Raw genomic sequence first — 19274 nt, 5'->3', positions numbered from 1 at the left:
TTCCCTTGCTATGCCACATTTCATGTTTATTATGCAATACTGACCCCCTGTTCCTAAAACAAGTCTTTTCCCAAACTCTGGTAAAATTATCCATATTAGTTCATTCAGATTCAGATGTCTATTCATCAATCAAAAAAAAAAAAAACCAGAGAGAAAATTCATGGTTGAAACAATTCTTTTCTTGCATCAACCATAAGTCAGACACCATTTGTAGGTATCTAAACAATTGATAATACAATTTTAATTAGAGATGCAAGCCAGAGGGTCTTAACTGATAAAATCTGCTCTTGTGTTGCATTTTTTTTTGCCACACAAATTAACCGAGAAGGTTCGAAGAAGGTTCTTCAAAAAGTCTATCCCTTTTTGGGGTCTAAAATGAAGTGATCAACATTTTATACTCATTCCATACCAGCATGTTATAACATGGTCTCAGCATAGCTAAGCTATTTTAAGGAAATCTGTATTGCATATTTCTATGTGTACTTTTCTTCAACATGATCAGATTTATTAACTGTTTTTATTAAAAGTTTAATGTGACTCTACATTATCATTCTTCAATTCATAATAATTCACATATAGTGTAATAAAGGAGTATGCAGCATCATTTCTGCTCTGTTCTGTTGTCATTAATTTCTTGATTTCCCCCCTTCACCTCATTGCTCATCACACAACTGAATGCTTTATTTAAGATACTTTATAAAATGTGCTTGTACTTTCCACACAGAACCAAATAAAGAGAAGGAGGCTGGAACTGCACCAGCAAAAGGTGAGTTGAAGAGAGGAAGAGTGAGAATGAATTCAACAAAGTTAGAAGCAGAAAGAGCTTGATCATCATCGCCAAGAAGGCCCCATAGAATGTGTCCTTATTAGTTAACTATGATTCCAGATGTCTATTCAATTTTTAAAGAGGGAGAGAGAGAATTTATAGTTGAAACAATTCTTCTCTTACATATACCACAAATCAGTCACTGTCTGCAGAATTCTAAACTCATATGATTCTAAATGGAGAGATACAAACCAGAGGGTCTCAACTGATACAATTTTATTTCTTGCTCTTGTATTTATTGCCACTCAACCCAACTGAGAAGATTAATATGGGCACCCAAATATTTTCTTTGAAACCACTGTACAGTTGCAGATTTTATCCCCGACTTTTTAATATTATCTAGAGGTCTGAACTATTGGACTTCAATCTTTCTTAAAATGTCTGTCTGTTGTTGGAGTCTAAAATGAGGTGATCCGTACATTATGCAATTTCCACACCAGTATGTTGTAATATGGTCTCAGCATAGCTAAGCTATTTTGGCAAAATCTATTTTGCATGATTTTATGTACACTTTCCCCCCCAGGTGAACAGATTTATTAGCTGCTTTAATTAAGTTTAATGTGACTCTCTATTATAATTTACCAATTTGTAATTCATGTATAGCATAATAAAGGAGTGCATAGCATCATTCATGCTCCATTCTGTTGTCCTTAATTCTTCTCTCCACACCTCCGCCTCGTGAAATGAAATGCTTTCTTTAAGATACTTTATAAAATGTGCTTGTACTTTCCACACAGAACCAAGCAAAGAGAAGGAGGCTGGACCTGCACCAGCAAAAGGTGAGTTGGGGGAGGAGAATGAGGCTGAGTTCAACAAAGTTAGAAGCAGAAAGAGCTTGGTCATGGTTACCAGGGGGCCCCATAGAATGTGTCCTTATTAGTTAGCTATGATTCAGATGTCTATTCCTCAATTTTTAAAGAGAGAGAGAGAATTCATGGTTGAAACAATTCTTTTCTTACATACACCACAAGTCAGACACTGCAGGATTCTATACTCCTATGATTCTAAATGGAGAGATACAAACCAGAGGGTCTCAACTGAAACAATCTGATGTTCTTGCTCTTGCATTGTATTTATTGCCACTCACCTCAACCGAGAAGATTAATATGGGCACCCAAATATTCTCTTTGAAACCACTGTACAATTGCAGATTTTACCCCTGACTTTTTAATATTATCTGGAAGTACAAACTATTGGACTTCAAACTTTCTTAAAAAGTCTGTCTCTTGTTGGAGTCTAAAATGAAGTGATCAAACTTTATATTATTTTCAAGCCAGTATGTTATAATATGATCCCAGCATAGTTAAGCTATTTTAGCAAAATCTGTTTTGCATGGTTTTATGTATACTTTTTCCCCAATATGATCAGGTCTATTAGCTGCTTTAATTAAGTTCATATGTGATTCAGTAATTTCCCAATTTGCAATTCACATATAGCATATTAAAGGAGTGCATAGCATCATTCATGCTCCATTCTGTTATCATTAATTCTTCTCTCCACACCTCCGCCTCGTGAAATGAAATGCTTTCTTTAAGATACTTTATAAAATGTGCTTGTACTTTCCACACAGAACCAAGCAAAGAGAAGGAGGCTGGACCTGCACCAGCAAAAGGTGAGTTGGGGGAGGAGAATGAGGCTGAATTCAACAAAGTTAGAAGCAGAAAGAGCTTGGTCATGGTTACCAGGGGGCCCCATAGAATGTGTCCTTATTAGTTAGCTATGATTCAGATGTCTATTCCTCAATTTTTAAAGAGAGAGAGAGAATTCATGGTTGAAACAATTCTTTTCTTACATACACCACAAGTCAGACACTGCAGGATTCTATACTCCTATGATTCTAAATGGAGAGATACAAACCAGAGGGTCTCAACTGAAACAATCTGATGTTCTTGCTCTTGCATTGTATTTATTGCCACTCACCTCAACCGAGAAGATTAATATGGGCACCCAAATATTCTCTTTGAAACCACTGTACAATTGCAGATTTTACCCCTGACTTTTTAATATTATCTGGAAGTACAAACTATTGGACTTCAAACTTTCTTAAAAAGTCTGTCTCTTGTTGGAGTCTAAAATGAAGTGATCAAACTTTATATTATTTTCAAGCCAGTATGTTATAATATGATCCCAGCATAGTTAAGCTATTTTAGCAAAATCTGTTTTGCATGGTTTTATGTATACTTTTTCCCCCAATATGATCAGGTCTATTAGCTGCTTTAATTAAGTTCATATGTGATTCAGTAATTTCCCAATTTGCAATTCACATATAGCATATTAAAGGAGTGCATAGCATCATTCATGCTCCATTCTGTTATCATTAATTCTTCTCTCCACACCTCCGCCTCGTGAAATGAAATGCTTTCTTTAAGATACTTTATAAAATGTGCTTGTACTTTTCACACAGAACCAAGCAAAGAGAAGGAGGCTGGACCTGCACCAGCAAAAGGTGAGTTGGGGGAGGAGAATGAGGCTGAATTCAACAAAGTTAGAAGCAGAAAGAGCTTGGTCATGGTTACCAGGGGGCCCCATAGAATGTGTCCTTATTAGTTAGCTATGATTCAGATGTCTATTCCTCAATTTTTAAAGAGAGAGAATTCATGGTTGAAACAGTTCTTTTCTTACATACACCTCAAGTCAGACACTGCAGGATTCTAGACTCCTATGATTCTAAATGGAGAGATACAAACCAGAGGGTCTCAACTGAAACAATCTGATGTTCTTGTTCTTGCATTGTATTTATTGCCACTCAGCTCAACCAAGAAGATTAATAAACAGGCGCCCAAATATTTTCTTTGAAACCACTGTACAATTGCAGATTTTATCCCTGACTTTTTAATATCATCTGAGGTCCAAACTATTGGACTTCAAACTTTCTTAAAAAGCCTGTCTCTCGTTGGAGTCTAAAATGAAGTGATCAAACTTTATACTGTTATCAAACCAGTATGTTATAATATGGTCCCATCATAGCTAAGCTATTTTAGCAAAATCGGTTTTGCATGATTTTGTGAACACTTTTTCCCCAAGATGATGAGATTTATTAGCTGCTTTCACTAAGTTTATGTGTGATTCTATAATTCCCCAATTTGCAATTCATGTACAGCATATTAAAGGAGTGCATAGCATCATTCATGCTCCATTCTGTTGTCCTTAATTCTCCTCTCCCCACCTCCACCCCGTTGCTTATCACACAATGAAATACTCTCTTTAACCTATTTTTTAAAGTGTGCTTGTACTTTCCACACAGAACCAAATAAAGAAAAGGAGGCCGGAACTTCACCAGGAAAAGGTGAGTTCGAGGGAGGGAGAGTGAAGCTGAATTCAACAAAGCTAGAACCAGAAGGGTCTCAGCAAGGATTACCATGGAGGCCCCAAAGAACTTCTCTGCAGTCTGTTTCATCAGTGTGGTTTAGCGTTCTTCCTTTGCATCTTATCTGCACAACCTAATCAACATTAACGACGAATGGTGCTTTGATCAGTTTTCATCACATTTTCAAAAGAAAAGCAGCAATGATACAATCACAAGCACTTGCTGGGATGCCAGCAAATTTCTTAGTAGTTTCCAAGTTCCCATGTGCATGTGAAGGAAAAGAGGTCTGGTTTTCTTGGGATTACACTAATTTGGAAAGCTTTCTTGATTACCCAGATTTTTTTTTTTAATTGAATGTTTTCATGTTAGTGTGTAAACTGTTATAGGTTTCCCTGGTAATTTCGAAAACTAGCATCCCATTTTGTAACACTTTGTATTCACGTAGATTTATAGAATGAGTCATATAGCGGGATAATACAAGTTTAAGCAAGCATCATGTTACTCCCTATTGGATTGGGGGCATTCATTTCTGTGCTATTATTCTAGTCTCACTTTATATGGGGGTAGTCTAGTTTTAGAAAATGAATAATCTTTATCATATACTTTTTCATGGATCCATGAAATACTAACTCCTTTGTTTCCCCATGGAGGAAGTCACTGTCATTCCGGACCATTGGTTTCAAGTCAAGGAGCATTAGTCTCCTATAGAAGAAAGTTTCCACTGAGGTAGATGACAGTTTTGCTTTGTACATCCGTATCATCATTTAAAAATTTTATTTGGTATTTGTGCAATGAAAAAGATAGTTTAAATTCTGGAATAATCCATTATTTCTTTTTTTTTTTTCTGGAAACCCCTTCTGTTTGTTCTTACTATGTTAAATTTCATTAACTAATTCCGATGATATTATTATCTTCTATGCATTAGTAAAATGCTTTTTTTCCTTTCTTTCAGTAAGTTGGCCCACTTTTCTTCAGCTAACTTGAATTTACAGCTCTCATAAATGAATACCTATGTTAGGACACTCACTTTCTCCTTGACCTTCATGGCTTCCGTGGATAGTAACATGAATGCTAATCCCGGCCACATGGGCCAGTCTGAAGGTTATTTGCTTATGGAATGCAGAGAGTGCAAACTCCTAGAACACCTTCCACGAGATGGGTTCAAGGAGGTTTGGACATCCTGGCTGAAGTTATTGTAACATTATTCTTTGCAAGGCTGATAGTGCACACCTGTTTCCAGATTTGGAAAGGTGCTTGGACCAGACTGTAAGGCTTAACCAACAGAGCATATGATGTAATCCCAGAAGGCAAACAGTCAAAGTTTTAACAAAGCCTGTGCCTGACCCTTAATCTGAAAAGCCACATTATATTTGTATGTTTAAATGAGAAAATGCCTACCTTTAAGTTAAAATCAACCAACCAACCAGTCTACCAATCCAAAAAGCTCTTTATGCAGAACATAATATGATGAAAGAGCAGGGTCATATGACCAAGAAGGGCATTTTGAAATTGGTAACATTTTTTTCCCCTGACATTTGCAGAAGTTAAACAAGGTCATGGCCACATGCAGTCACATGCTCAGGAACATAAACTGCCATGTATGTGTTTGCTCTACATGCCTAGAAAGCAAATCAATTTAGGATAGAAAGTGACATCCCTAAATAAAGAAGGGAGGTGGTGGAAGTTACTTCTAAATATCCAGTCCCCTTCAATTATTACTTACCTTCATCAAAGACAGGGAAATTTCAAAGAAAATACTCAAGTGAAAAGTAGACACAATAATCATTGCTACATATATAGCCCTGGTTGAGAAAGAATTCTTGCATGAGCGTAAGCAAGACTGACAGGTGCAAAAGACCTGCCTTCCAGTTTACACTAGAATTGCTGTCCTTCACCCTCCCCCAACCCTCAGTCCATCTAATTCTTTCTAATCATTCAAGGTAGGTGCTACTTTTTCCCATGACCATCCTAACTTACTTTCACTTCCTCTTCTTTCTCCTGATTTTTCTTGGATTGTGTGTGTCACTAAATCACCCTTTTCTCCACTTAATCTTGTATTAATTGTTCACTCCTTTTCCTAACAGGCTGTAAGCTTTGTGATGGTCAGGCACCAAGTTTTAACACCTCTTTGGACCTCTCATCTCATTTCTTCCAGCATCTGGCAGAGAGCTGCATATGGCGATCTCCTAATAAATACCTGTAGATTGAATGATCAGTTGCATTTCCGTGCTGACTTAGCTGCTGAGCGTACAGACAATGGTAATCTAGATAGATTTTTATTTCCATTTGCTGGGCAGGAGGATGAACACCCATCCCACGCATGCTCTTAGTAAGGTTTGGCATGGGATGCCAGTGCTGTGTATTATGTGTGCTCATCCTAAGACCACACGGATGATATAAGATCAGCCCATTTAACATTATTGGAAATGGTCACATCTGGATTAGAACATTTCTTGCACTTTAGTGTACTATCTAATTAGTTGAAGTATATTCAGTTAATAGCTCCAAGATGCTCGCTATTAAGAACATTCATTAGATTGATTGTAGTTCCATCAGGACAAAGATAGAACAAAAAGCCATCAATCTCCCTTTATACCACATACATGACATACATTCTGGGCTTAACCTGACCTTCATTAATAGAGTCATAGAGGGCCCGTCATTAATCATGGCTCTCTCTGATGATATTAATCCAAATTAATTTTAAAAAAGAGAACAACATCCATAGCAAAGCCATCTTAATATCTTTTCCAGATTGATTACATCATTCTGTGACAACCTGGCAATGTTCTGAGTTTTTGGGTTTTTTTTTTTGTAGTTGCAGAATGTTGTTTGGTTCTGATATCAATCTTACCAGTAGTATTTGTGATTAGATGTGCCAACTTTTCACATCTACTGAGTCTCTGGTAAACAGCTGATTTCTCAGGAAGTGGTTTATTATTTGTTTATATTTGCTTGTTTGCCCCTGAACTTTCCTATCTAGGTATCCTGTTCCCTAATACTGCTTGCTGTCTTGGAATTGAAACGATCAAGATGACAATAAAGGAATGGGTTTAACCAAACAGCAACATTGGAATTTAGATATCCCTTTCGGAGTGATCATACTGGAAGATAATGTCCTTGAAAAAATAATGCTGCTGTGGCTTAGAATTCTTCCGAAATAATCACAGGTAGCAAATCAGTGGAAAGCTAAGTATAGTATGTATATCCTCGGTGGGGCCAGAGACCTGCCTTCTATTCCAATATTCATTTATTCATCTCAAGTATCCACTGAGTATTGGCTATGTGCCAGGGGCAGGTCTGGGAATTGGGTCTTGCTCTCCTAGAGCCAATTTTAGGGAGCTTTAGAGGGAAGAATGGGCTTCCTTGGTGGCTCAGATAGTAAAGAATCTGCCCTGCAATGTGGTAGACCCAGGTTTGATCCCTGGGCAGAGAAGATCCTGTGGAGAAGGGAATGGCTACCCACTCCAGTATTCTTGCCTGGAGAATTCCATGGACAGAGGAGCTTGGTGGGCTACATGGGATCGCATGGGGTCCATGCAACCTGGGGTTGCAAAGAGTCAGACACAACAGAAGCACTCACACTTTCACTTTTCAGAGAGGAGAATATCATTAGTAGAGGACGGTAGATTTCAGCTTTGGAAGTAGGCAACTGCAATGGAGAGCCATGGGTGGGGAATAATGTGGGTGTGCAAGTGAGGTCATACTTTTTTCTTTTGATCAACCAACATCATATGTGTGAACTTAGTCTAATGAGACTGAGTCTCTTCTGTGCCGAGACGATTAGCCCTGTGGGACATTTCAAGTCTGGTCCTGTGAGTGGTTCTGCATCTATCAGTAGCATTAGAATCAGACATCAGTTTGCAGATCAGTACTCATCCTAATGCCTAAGTTCTGATATATATTTTTTAATTTTGAAGCTTATCATTTTATAGCCAGTATATTTTTTGGTAAGGCCAGCTGGGATTGTTACTGCCACTCTTTGTTTTCCTTCCAGAGAAAAAACTGCCCTTGGTTATTGCTGCACCAGAAATGAAAACTTTTTCCCCAGGCATTTTCATTAACGTTACCACAAACTATCACGAATGAGCCCTGTGTGTGTTCACTGTCTCATAACTTGAGATGAAGAGTCTTTATTTTGGCATGAATGTGGTTGTTGGATGAGGAAGTGAGTCAGCAGAAGTTCCAGCAAATTTCTCCTAAATGATATGATTTCTTAAATGAAATGATTTTTTTCTTCCTTTAGGTCCATTTACATCTGCAATAACATTGTCTTGGTCTGTATATTCTAACTACATGATTTATTTATAATGAATTTGGTTAAAAAAGTTAGTATGACTATACTTCAACATTTCAAAACACAGCCATTATAAAATGAAACATTGATTTAATAGATTTGGGGGGGAACGCATTAAATAAATGCATTTATAGTACAGTGAATCCTGATTTCAGAAGCACCAAAGTGTGAAGATGTGTGTCTTATTCAGAAAACACCATAAATTAATCAAATGTCTCAAAACATGATGAATTAATGTTAGCTATTTTTGTTATTGCCTTCCATATTGACTGATGTTGCTGTTTTTATTTTGGTAACATATGCCGATATTTACTACAACTGACTGTCCTGCTTGAGGAGTTCATAAATTCATCTATATGAAACAAAGTATTATACCTGTACTTAATTGAGGTTTGTTTACAGTACATTTTAACTGTATATATTCTAAAATCTCAGCAATTGTCCTAAGTATGTATACTTTAAAAATTAATTGTAAAAAGGCAATTTAAGTCAAACATAGGTAGGAGTTATTTTATGCCCAAGAGAGCTTGGAGAATTATAGGAATGGATACCGTCTACATCTCTGGGGTTCTTTCCCTCACTTTCCAGATTTTTCATATGGAACCCCTGAAAATTCCCGGCTTGTAACATGAGTTCTTTCTCCATTTTCCAGATGTTCTTCATCAGAAACTTCAGTGTTGAAAGAACTATTTTTATGACTTTACAAATGCTATTTTCCCATGACTTAAAGACATAAAATTCAACTTTGGTAAACTTCTCTTCTGTGTGGCTCGGGAAGAGAGTTCTGTTGCTTTCAATTTGTCATTCACATAGGCCATATCTTCAGCCAAAAACGGATGTTTAAGCTTTCATCACCATTGTGGTTGCTTTTAAATCGAAATAAGAAAATATGACATATTTTGCATTTTTTGTTTGAAAATGATCTTTGTATAATGCCACACCTTTCATATGTGTGATCTTGGATTAGGCAGATCCCAAAAGAGCTGGATATTCAATTTTCCTCCAAGCAGTAGAACCTGTTTTTCTATGGTACATAAGAAAAAAATTCAACCAGGCAATTTTTTTAAGGAGTTCAGGTCAGAACCCCAACATCTTAATTTTATTTCCCAATCTAAAAGATGACAGGAACAAAACTACTTTATTATTTTTTTTAATGTCAACATTTAAGTTTTATTTATTTATTTTAAAATTCCATCTCATTTTTAATTGGAGGATAATTACTTTACAATACTGTGATAGTTTCTGCCATATTTCGACGTGAATCAGCCACAGGCATACCCACATGCCCTCCCTCTCACCGCCCTCCCCAACCTACCGCTCGAGGTTGTCACAGAACACCAGCTTTGGGTTCTGCTTTATTTATTTATTTTGACCATGCCACATGGCTTGCAGGATCTCAGTTTCCTGACCACAGGTTAAATCCAGGCCACAGCAGTGAAAGGCTGTGATGTTTTCTATGTGGTGCCTTAATAGTCTAAAATAGTTGTGCATGTTCCTCAAATAGTCTTATAATTTAGTGGACTTTGAAACTACTCACCCATCAAATTTTTGCTTAAAATGTGGCTTCTCTTTTCATGTTAGTTTTACGAAAGTGTGTGCTCTTTTCCCAATCATTTGCATTCTAAACAAGTAACTCAAGGGTTCATTAGGGTTCATCAGGCACTGTGCATAAAGTAAACAAACAACAACCACGCCTGGATAAAATGCAGTGATCGTTTCACTCAAAATGGTTCTAGTTCCTAGTTAATACATAATAAAGGAAGCTGCTTTCTAGGATTTGGTTGCACTTTAAAACTTCATTTTTAAGAATTTTTACAGGACTTTAAATCAAGATTCTTTATGTATTTTAGTAAATAAAGGCCTTCAAATAGGTTACATGAATAAAATACTACATACTGAGTTAAATGTATGGCAAATAATATAGAGACATTGCAAGGCATTTTATTTTTGGTTATGTAAAATTTTAATTATATAAGTTTTCTGAAATGCAGAATTACCCTAAGAGCTCAGAAATACCTCAGTTCAGTTCAGTTGCTCAGTCACATCTGACTCTCTGCGATCCCACGGATTGTAGCACGCCAGGCTTCCCAGTCCATCACCAACTCGTGGAGCTTGCTCAAACTTGCAGAAATACCTAGACTTCCCTAAATGCAAGGAGTTTGTGGAAAGTAAATGGATATTCCAGGAGAAAAGGATTCAAACATGAACTGAGTTTGGGAAATGCTAATACTGTATCATTTCTGATCTCCATCCTCATGAGCACTGAAGACTTTGAGATACCCTTCAGTAATCGCATACAAACAACACTCTAAAACACAACATGTAACTTTATTTAGCCTACGGTTTCCCAAGCTTCATTGACCAAAGAGATCTTCCTCTGAAGAATCTTCAATCCCACAATGCCCAGTGAATCACCTTTTGCATTCTGAAGATATGACATTAAGGTTTTCTATACATTACATTAGTTATTTTGTTAAAAAAGTAGTAAAACACATCTTCGGTTGACAGTTTAAGAAATTTCAGATTAGTGAATAATAGATGTTGTAAATATACTAATATGTTGTACCTGTGCTATTTTACTTCTTGTCAGGACTTTATTAAGCACTTTTTTAGTCAATAGTCTCATGTGTTTGTTTTCTGTATCCTATTTCATATAGTCATTTAAGTTCGTATTTTGAAGCCCACAATTATTCTAGTATTTTAAGTACAAAGATTATTATTATTTACACTAAGACTAGTCTTTCTGCTTTGGGAGGAAAGGAGCAGAAGTTTAGATAAACACCAAATACCTATTTAACCATCTAAAATGTAAGACACTTTGAAATTCAGACATTTTCTAAAGGAATATTCAGTGTCTTTGTACAAACACTACAAGGGATATTTTGAATTTTTTAAATGCGTAAATATTGGATTGGCTAAAAAATTCATTCGTGTTTTTCTATAAGATGTTACAGAAAAATACAAATGTTTTGCCCAACCCAATATCTTATAAATGTATGTAAAGTATTTGTAAATAGTTTACAAATTGGTAAATATTTTTCAGATTATATTGTCCAACACCAATATAGTCTTGGGAAAAGATAGATAAAATTTCTATAATAACTACTGGTGAACTTAGTATAACAAATTGATACATACTAGTTATTGTTGACTTTTGTTTCCTAAATATAGAAGGAGAATTAATTATAAGGCTTTCTGAGGGCATTGAGTTATCAAACTATATAAAAACATATATGCTTTTATGTCTGTGTTCAAATGAATGTGGTATATGAGTTATGCTGTCAGTGACTTTTGCTACAAAATAACTCAAAACGCACCTCCATTGTTGATTTCATCAAGGTTAGATTGTTTGCATTAATTTTGTTTCTAATTTACAAGTACATAAAACATTTGCATAGACCACCATTTTTAAAGCTACTTTCATTGAGATTATCCACATCTCTCACTCTTTTACAACATTTATTTGTTTTTCTCTTTTGCCTGCAGTTTAATCTTTCAGGTGCCAAGTCCTCTAAGGCTTGCTCATCGGTTGAGTGTTTTGTGTAGTTTCTCTTCTTCTTTTGCAGATTTCTCTTTTCCCAGGATACTCAGGATGAAGTTCTTTTCTCCTTGACTTTTGATTCCTCTTTCTTATTTCAGATGAAGAGGACGCCTCCCCTCCTGGTGCCCTGCCTCCAGGTTAGGATGATTCCAGCTCCTTTCCCCACTTTGCAATGCGTTATTGGTTGACAGCTAAGGTGATGGGTTGACAGAGTTGCTCGATGAGACCAAATTCAGAACAGGGTCCCCCCTTCTTGCCAGTGCCAAAGAGGGAAAATGTTGGCTTTGAGGGCAATTTTTTTTTTAACATCAGAAGCTTTTTAAAAAGAGGCTTTTTTTGTGAAATAAAAGTAGTAACTTTTGGATATAAATTTTAGGGGCAAAAATGTGTTTCATCTCCAGCTGTATACTCTTTTTCCCTTGTTCTTTAGATATGTGGATTTGTAAAACTTAATTATTGTTTTTTAAATAGGACACATACCTTTTATAAATGTTTTCAAAGTTGAAACTCTGCTGATTTTCCATCCAGACCAACTTCTAGTGTCTTTTCTCCCCATCATCAAAAGAGACAGGATTTGGGGGATCCGAAAAGGTTAAAGCCAGCATTCCATTTTCTCCCCTCCCCTTGTGTCATCCAAATCACACTTTCCTTTCAGGTTTGGGTAGTCGGGCTCTGGAAAGAAAAGATTCAGGTGAGCACACCCCGGAAGCAAGGTGTCTCGACCTCATCCTAATATAGTAATCACTAATGACGTCACTTCTTGAAGCTGTATTTTATTCTAATCTTGGTTTTATTCAGTTTGTAGCTTTTATAGCAGTCTTTCATTACATTTCTCTGACTAGAAAACTAATGCATTAAGAAACAATTAATTTTGCATGATACACATACACACACCCCCACACGAATTCAGAAATCTAGCCACATACACCACAGGTTCCTTTGTTTCATTATCACTATCATTTTAACATTTGGCAAATACATAGAGATGAAGAGACTTTTAAAATCACCATTCCGGGGATGTATTGACATTGGATAATAATTCCTATTTTTATAGAAATTTACATGCACTTAAAAAGAATACTGCCAAATGTAACCTGATGTAGCCACAATTCTGGATGGTTATTTATTCTTTCATTTATCCAACAATTGTGTTTGAGTGAGGACTGATTCTGCCATGGACCTCTTTGTGGGTGGGGCATTTTTGCAGACCCTTTCTGAGATAGAAACGAGCAAAACAGAAAATCCACCTCCTCACATTTCAAATATTAATGGCCACTCGGCACTATCACAAATATATACAACATAAAATTTTAACATCAACTTGAGTATTTTTAAAAATTGTACAATCACTTGAAAACATTGCTTAACTCCACTGTGAAAATGATGGTCTATGGATAGGAATACTAAGCATGATTGACACAGGGGAACTAAAATAACTAAATCTACATTTCCTCCTTTTCAAGAAACATTAACAGGTTGAGTGTTGGCAACCCATGCACTTTTTTTTCCAGTTATTAGTGGCTGAAACTGAACTTCCTTTCATTCAGCTCTCAGAGACAGAAGAACTTTCTACAATTCTCTCTCCTGCTCTCCTCATTGGACAGCTGATTGATACCTCCTAAGCACCTGGAGTGCAAACTAGAAAATGCAACATAAGCTTCATTTCCAGATTGTCTGTCTTCATGGGAAAGCCTCAAAGAGATTATTTCTCTTTCTGTTTTTCTAGTTTTTCCCCTCTCTTTCAGGATGATCCTAGAGTTCTTGAAATCTGTGCCTGCAGGTCACGATCTGTTACTTAATTGTCAAACTAAGGCCACATCATACAAGCATCATGGAATTATCTACTCATATAGCAGTGAAGAATCTGGACGTATGAGGCCAGGCTTGGCAGCCTGATCTTTCCCACTCGACCTGCAGACTGATCCATCCCGTTAGTCTTTTCCAACTCAGCTGTTGTACAGACAAGGCTTTATAGCCTGTCACCTGGAAGAACACTAAGGCTCTGCTTTTATGGCCTTCCTACGCGTATTTATCAGTTAGGGGATAAGCAGAACTAGGAAACAAAGGAAACTTGGCTGCCAGGAAAGAGTAACAACCTTTCTGAGAAGTTTTGCTATTCCTAGAAATTAGATTCCATCTGGAAGAGATAGCCCTTTAAGAATGGGAATTGCTCAGTCTCTACTGATGGCTGTTGGGAAGGTGGATGGAAAAAATGATGTTATATTTATCCAGGTTAATTAGACAGAGAGAAGCTTCTGTGTTGACAAGAAAAACAAAGCCAGGTAAGTAAGTATGCCTAAAAAGAACCTGGCCCTGAAATGATCCTTTTCCTCCTTCCCCGCTCATTAGAATGGTCTATTGGTGAACCACCAGCTGGGGAAGAGCAGGACAAGCAGAATGCCAACAGTCAGCTATCCACCCTGTTCGTGGAAAAGCCTCAAGGCGGAGCCGTGAAAGTTGGTGAGTTCCAAGCATTAAATCCTGGTCTTTTTTTTTTTTTCAGATGAAGACGAAATTCAAATAACATAAAGTTAAGCATTTTACAATGAGTAATAAGTAGCTATTAGTACACTCACCTGTATAGTTCAGTTCAGTTCAGTCGCTCAGTCATGTCCGACTCTTTGCGACCCCATGAACCACAGCACGCCAGGCCTCCCTGTCCATCACCAACTCCCGGAGTCCACCCAAACCCATGTCCATTGAATCGGTGATGCCATCCAACCATCTCATCCTCTGTCATCCCCTTCTCCTCCTGCCCTCAATCTTTCCCAGCATCAGGGTCTTTTCAAACAACTGTATAACCAAGTCCAAAATACATTCATCACCCCAAATTCCATGGACAGAGGAGGCTGGTGGCCTTATAGTTCATAGGGTCACAAAGAGTTGGACACAACTGAGTACACACACTCCCCAAAAACAAACCTGCATCCTGTCCAGCTTTATCCCGCTTTCTCCCTCCCCGAACCCTGGCAACCGATAATCTCTTTGTCTCTATGAATGTCCCTATTCTGGATATTTAATATAAGTGGAATCACACAATAATATGGGACCTTTTGTATCTGGTTTTTTTCACTTAGCATAATGTTTTCAAGGTCTATCAGAGTTGTGGCATGAATCAGTGTTTTATTCCTTCTTATGGCTGAAAAGTATTCTTTTGAGTGACAGCTATTGTTTCAATAATCTGTAGCACAGAAGAAATTAAACAAATGACCACAAACGCCATCACAGATGCCATGAAGGAAACAAAGTGGTAAGCCAGAGAGTGACTAGGGGGTCCAGGACTTTTAGCTAAATGAATTTTTATAAGGAATATTGTGATCAGAACTAGTCTTTGACACCAAATGTTTTGCAGATGAACACACAGCTGACTACAGTCTAAAATTACTTCTTTTAGGCCTGGAATATAGAAGCACACTGCATATGAATAGAAATGCTTGCTCTCCTTGTGTTTGTGGAAGACACCAAAATGTTGGACTGGCCACTGGGCTAGAATTTTGATGTCCTTTAGGTCTAATGAGTCAGTACAAATAGATAGGAGACTGTACTTCAAAAAGATCAGCTTCATTTAGTCATATTCTTGTAACTCCAGTCTTAGCATCATCTTGCCTAATAAAAAGGATGGAAAAAAATCCATATATATATACAATAGCATATTTAATGTATGGTATGTATGTGTTTTCTCATTTTTTCATATTTATGCATACTTATAGAGATATTGTGGATTTGGTTTTAGACCACCACAATAAAGCAAATATCACTATAAAGCAAATCCCAAGAATTTTTTTCCTCCCAGTGTATATGAAAGTTATGGTTACACTATAGTCTTTTAGGTATGCAATAGATGGTTGGTTGGATGGTTGGATGGCATCACCAACTCAATGGGCAAGAGTTTGAGTAAGCTCTGGGAGCTGGTGATGGACAGGGAAACCTGATGTACTGCAGTCCATGGGGTCACAAACAGTTGGATACAACTGATCGACTGAACTGAACTGAGTGTTATGTTTAAAAAAGCAATGTACTTACCTTCATTAAAAATGCTTTATTGCTAAAAAATGCTAAGCATTATCTGAACCTTCAGTGAGTCATGATCTTTTTGTAATACTAACATCAAAGATTACTGATCACAGATCACCATAACAAGCATAACAATAATGAAAAAGTTTGAAATATTGCCAAAATGTGACACAGATTGGAAAAATGACTTGCTCGATGCAGGCGTGCCACAAACCTTCAACTGGTTTAAAAAAAAAAAAACAGTAAATTTGAAGTACAATAAAGCAAAGTGCAATAAAATGAGGTATGCCTGAATAGGTTGTTTTATACACATTGCATGTGCATGGATTCCAAAATTATTTCCACTAATTTCCCCATTGCTCCTTTTCTGCTCCATAAACCTCAAAAGCAGAAGCAGTTGGAGTATCCTAGAACCTAGGGTGCTCATAAAAAATGTCAGGGCCCTTCCATTGTTCAATTCCAGCTGTGCCAGTCACATCATAGTAGCCCTGTCTAACTCCTTTTGTGCATGCTAAGTTGCTTCAAGTCGTGTCTGACTCTTTGCGACCCCATGGACTGTAGCCCGCCAAGCTCTTCTGTCCATGGAATTCTCCAGACGAGAACACTGGAGTGGGTTGCCATGCCCTCCTCCCGGGATCTTCCTGACCCAGGAATCAAACCTACATCTCCTTTGTCTCCTACATTGGCAGGCAGGCTCTTTACCACTAGCACCACCTGGGAAGCCACAAACGGCAATTTTTAAACCACAGTCTGAATTGCCTGTGTTTTTTTCCTAGGTGAAAATATCACCTTTATAGCCAAAGTCAAAGCTGAAGATCTTCTCAGAAAGCCCACAGTCAAATGGTTCAAAGGGAAATGGATGGACCTGGCCAGCAAAGCTGGGAAACACCTCCAGCTGAAGGAAACCTTCGAAAGACATAGCCGGGTATGACCCTGAGCCCCTCTGCAGGGGCTTGGCCGGCTCGCTCCTCTGCATACGTCAAAGGCCATTTTCAGGTTCAGCTTTGAGGGACGTCAGTTCCAGAACACCCACTGGAGTTACCATTCCCATTGTTTATACTCCAGTGTGGTGGCCCTGCTGTGCCCAGCACTTCAGAGCACTGCTCTGACCCCTCCTGTATTGAGAACATTGTACCCGAATCCCCAGATCAGACACATCTTTAAGCCAGCGCTGTGGACTTGGGGAAATAACCGCAATGTGGTGGCTTTTTTCTGCCAGCAGGGTAGGACTGAAATATGTTCGGATGCGTTTCATTGCAGGTGTACACATTCGAGATGCAGATCATCAAAGCCAAAGAGAACTACGCAGGAAACTACAGATGTGAGGTCACCTATAAGGATAAGTTTGACAGCTGTTCATTCGATCTTGAAGTACACGGTAAGAGAGGCTTCTAGTCTGGATAAGTGTGATATTTTTTTTTAATGGGGTGTGAAAGGATAGAGGAGAATAAGATCATTTATTAGTATGAGATTTTGAAAATAAAGTTTCCTGGGACAAGAATGTCAGGAAACCCAGGTAGAAGGGAGGATTTTCTCTTGTAAGGACTAATGTCAGATACAGACATTCTTCATCTATATGTTCTGTGTACTGCCAAGAGTGAATTTGATAAAAATAAATTAAAGGTATATATGTAGATTAGGGGGAAAAAAGCAATACTTGGATAATTAAACAAAGGGAAATTTGACTTGGTAAGAAATCAGAAGTGTGACATAGCCTTGTATTTTTAGACAAAGCTGATGTAATTTAAAACCAGAGCGTTACAAATGTTACAGGATCTAGGTTAGGAAGTGCTACGGCTCTCTGTAACATGTTACTTGTTCCATGTTTGGGGGTCATGCCTTTGGTCATAGGCACTGTATCTCCACTGGGATCCCTCCTGGAGTAGGGTAACTGGGAGGATGAAGAATCCAGGAATCATGGTCCATTCACCTTGAATGTGTAAGTGAAGGAGGTCCAGCATTTATGACTCATTGTAATAAATCACAGAAGGGCTGTCACAGAAAGAGGGAAAGGCTCATTTTAGGTTTCTTCGAGAAGTGTTTAGGCAGATTAGAATCGAAAGGTGGAAATTATGAGAAGGTGAATTTTATATTCACGTTAGCACTAGCTCTTTCTTTAAAGCCATATAGACACCACAGATGGCTGTGAGAGTCCCAGTCTGAGAATTGTCAAGAGGCTGAAGGACCATGGGTGGAGGTACTGTCGAGATTTCAATATTAAGTGGGACTCTGGTCCCGAGCACCGCTCCTTCACCTGGCCAGGCATCTGAGAATCACCGAAGGGGCTTTCTAAAAATAGTGATTTCTGGGTGCCCATCCTCAATCTGGTGAATCAAAATTTTCAGCAGGGAGATGAAGAAGCTGATATTTTTTAAGCTCCTTGGATGATTCTAATGGGCACACAGGTGGAATGACAACAGGATAGGGGAACTCCTAAAGCCCCATCATTGATTCTGAGGGAGGGAGGATGAGCTCTGATGTCTCAGCAGCTCAGCCAGCGGAGGAGAGCCACCCCTCCCCCACCCCCTTCAGCGGATTCCTTGCATCGGAAGAATCCCCACAGCCTGGAGAGGAACTGAACACAAAACTGGGTTCTTCATGGATGTTTATTTTACCGTTTTCTTTCCTTTCTAAAGAATCTACTGGGACTACTCCAAACATTGACATCAGATCTGCTTTCAAGAGAAGGTAACTTCAAAAGGGGGATCTAGGTATCTTTTGTAAAACATGAAAGTAAAGGATTTTCAAATACATGTTCCCTTCCGCCACACTCTATATTTCAAATGAGATCAAGTCTCTTCACCAAAGTCAAACATACTGAATATTGAGAAGTTAGTTTTCAAGAGATGCCATGGGCTTAATGCCATATTGTGTATATGCTGATCATTTTTTAGAATATTCTTGATATAGTGAAACTCTTATTTTACAGGTCTCACTGTTGCCTTAGAAAGACACATTTTCTTACTATTCATATGTGGCTTCTTCATGAATTGCATTATTTTCTGCCAAATGACCCAGAAAAATGTATAACAATACACATCTCATATAGCATCAGTTAAGTAATGTCAGAAAACTTACATTGCTTTTTATTTAGGAATCAACATACAGAGCTATTAGACCATATGTCCAGAAAACTACAATTAAGTAGCTCCTTACTAAAGTTAGCACAATTTAAGTATGGGATTATCCTAAATGAAAGACCATTGAGTCTGCTGGAATAAGGAACATTGTAGAAAGGCAAAATATAGATACTTACCTGATTTATTTTGCAACCACCAAGGCTGAAAAA

At 37.8% G+C, this 19274-nt stretch overlaps 1 protein-coding gene across 22 annotated transcripts in view; it reads left to right on the top strand.

The window, feature by feature from the left end:
- Positions 1–19274, top strand: part of MYBPC1 (myosin binding protein C1) — a 94587-nt gene that overhangs the window by 20705 nt on the left and 54608 nt on the right. For 4 of the 22 annotated variants that reach the window (XM_043880838.1, XM_043880850.1, XM_043880842.1 and 1 more), the window contains exons 3-13: positions 725–766; positions 1564–1605; positions 2397–2438; positions 3231–3272; positions 4071–4112; positions 12070–12108; positions 12627–12662; positions 14321–14431; positions 16762–16910; positions 17246–17363; positions 18622–18673. In XM_043880838.1, coding sequence (XP_043736773.1) covers positions 725–766; positions 1564–1605; positions 2397–2438; positions 3231–3272; positions 4071–4112; positions 12070–12108; positions 12627–12662; positions 14321–14431; positions 16762–16910; positions 17246–17363; positions 18622–18673 — 715 coding nt within the window. The remainder of the gene's footprint in view (positions 1–724; positions 767–1563; positions 1606–2396; positions 2439–3230; positions 3273–4070; positions 4113–12069; positions 12109–12626; positions 12663–14320; positions 14432–16761; positions 16911–17245; positions 17364–18621; positions 18674–19274) is intronic. The other 18 variants (XM_043880845.1, XM_043880844.1, XM_043880843.1 and 15 more) reach the window with 18 other exon arrangements.

The sequence above is a fragment of the Cervus elaphus genome, chromosome 22, assembly GCF_910594005.1.
Source record: "Cervus elaphus chromosome 22, mCerEla1.1, whole genome shotgun sequence".
Classification (NCBI taxonomy): domain Eukaryota; kingdom Metazoa; phylum Chordata; class Mammalia; order Artiodactyla; family Cervidae; genus Cervus; species Cervus elaphus.
This window is presented reverse-complemented; position numbering and strand designations above follow the sequence as displayed.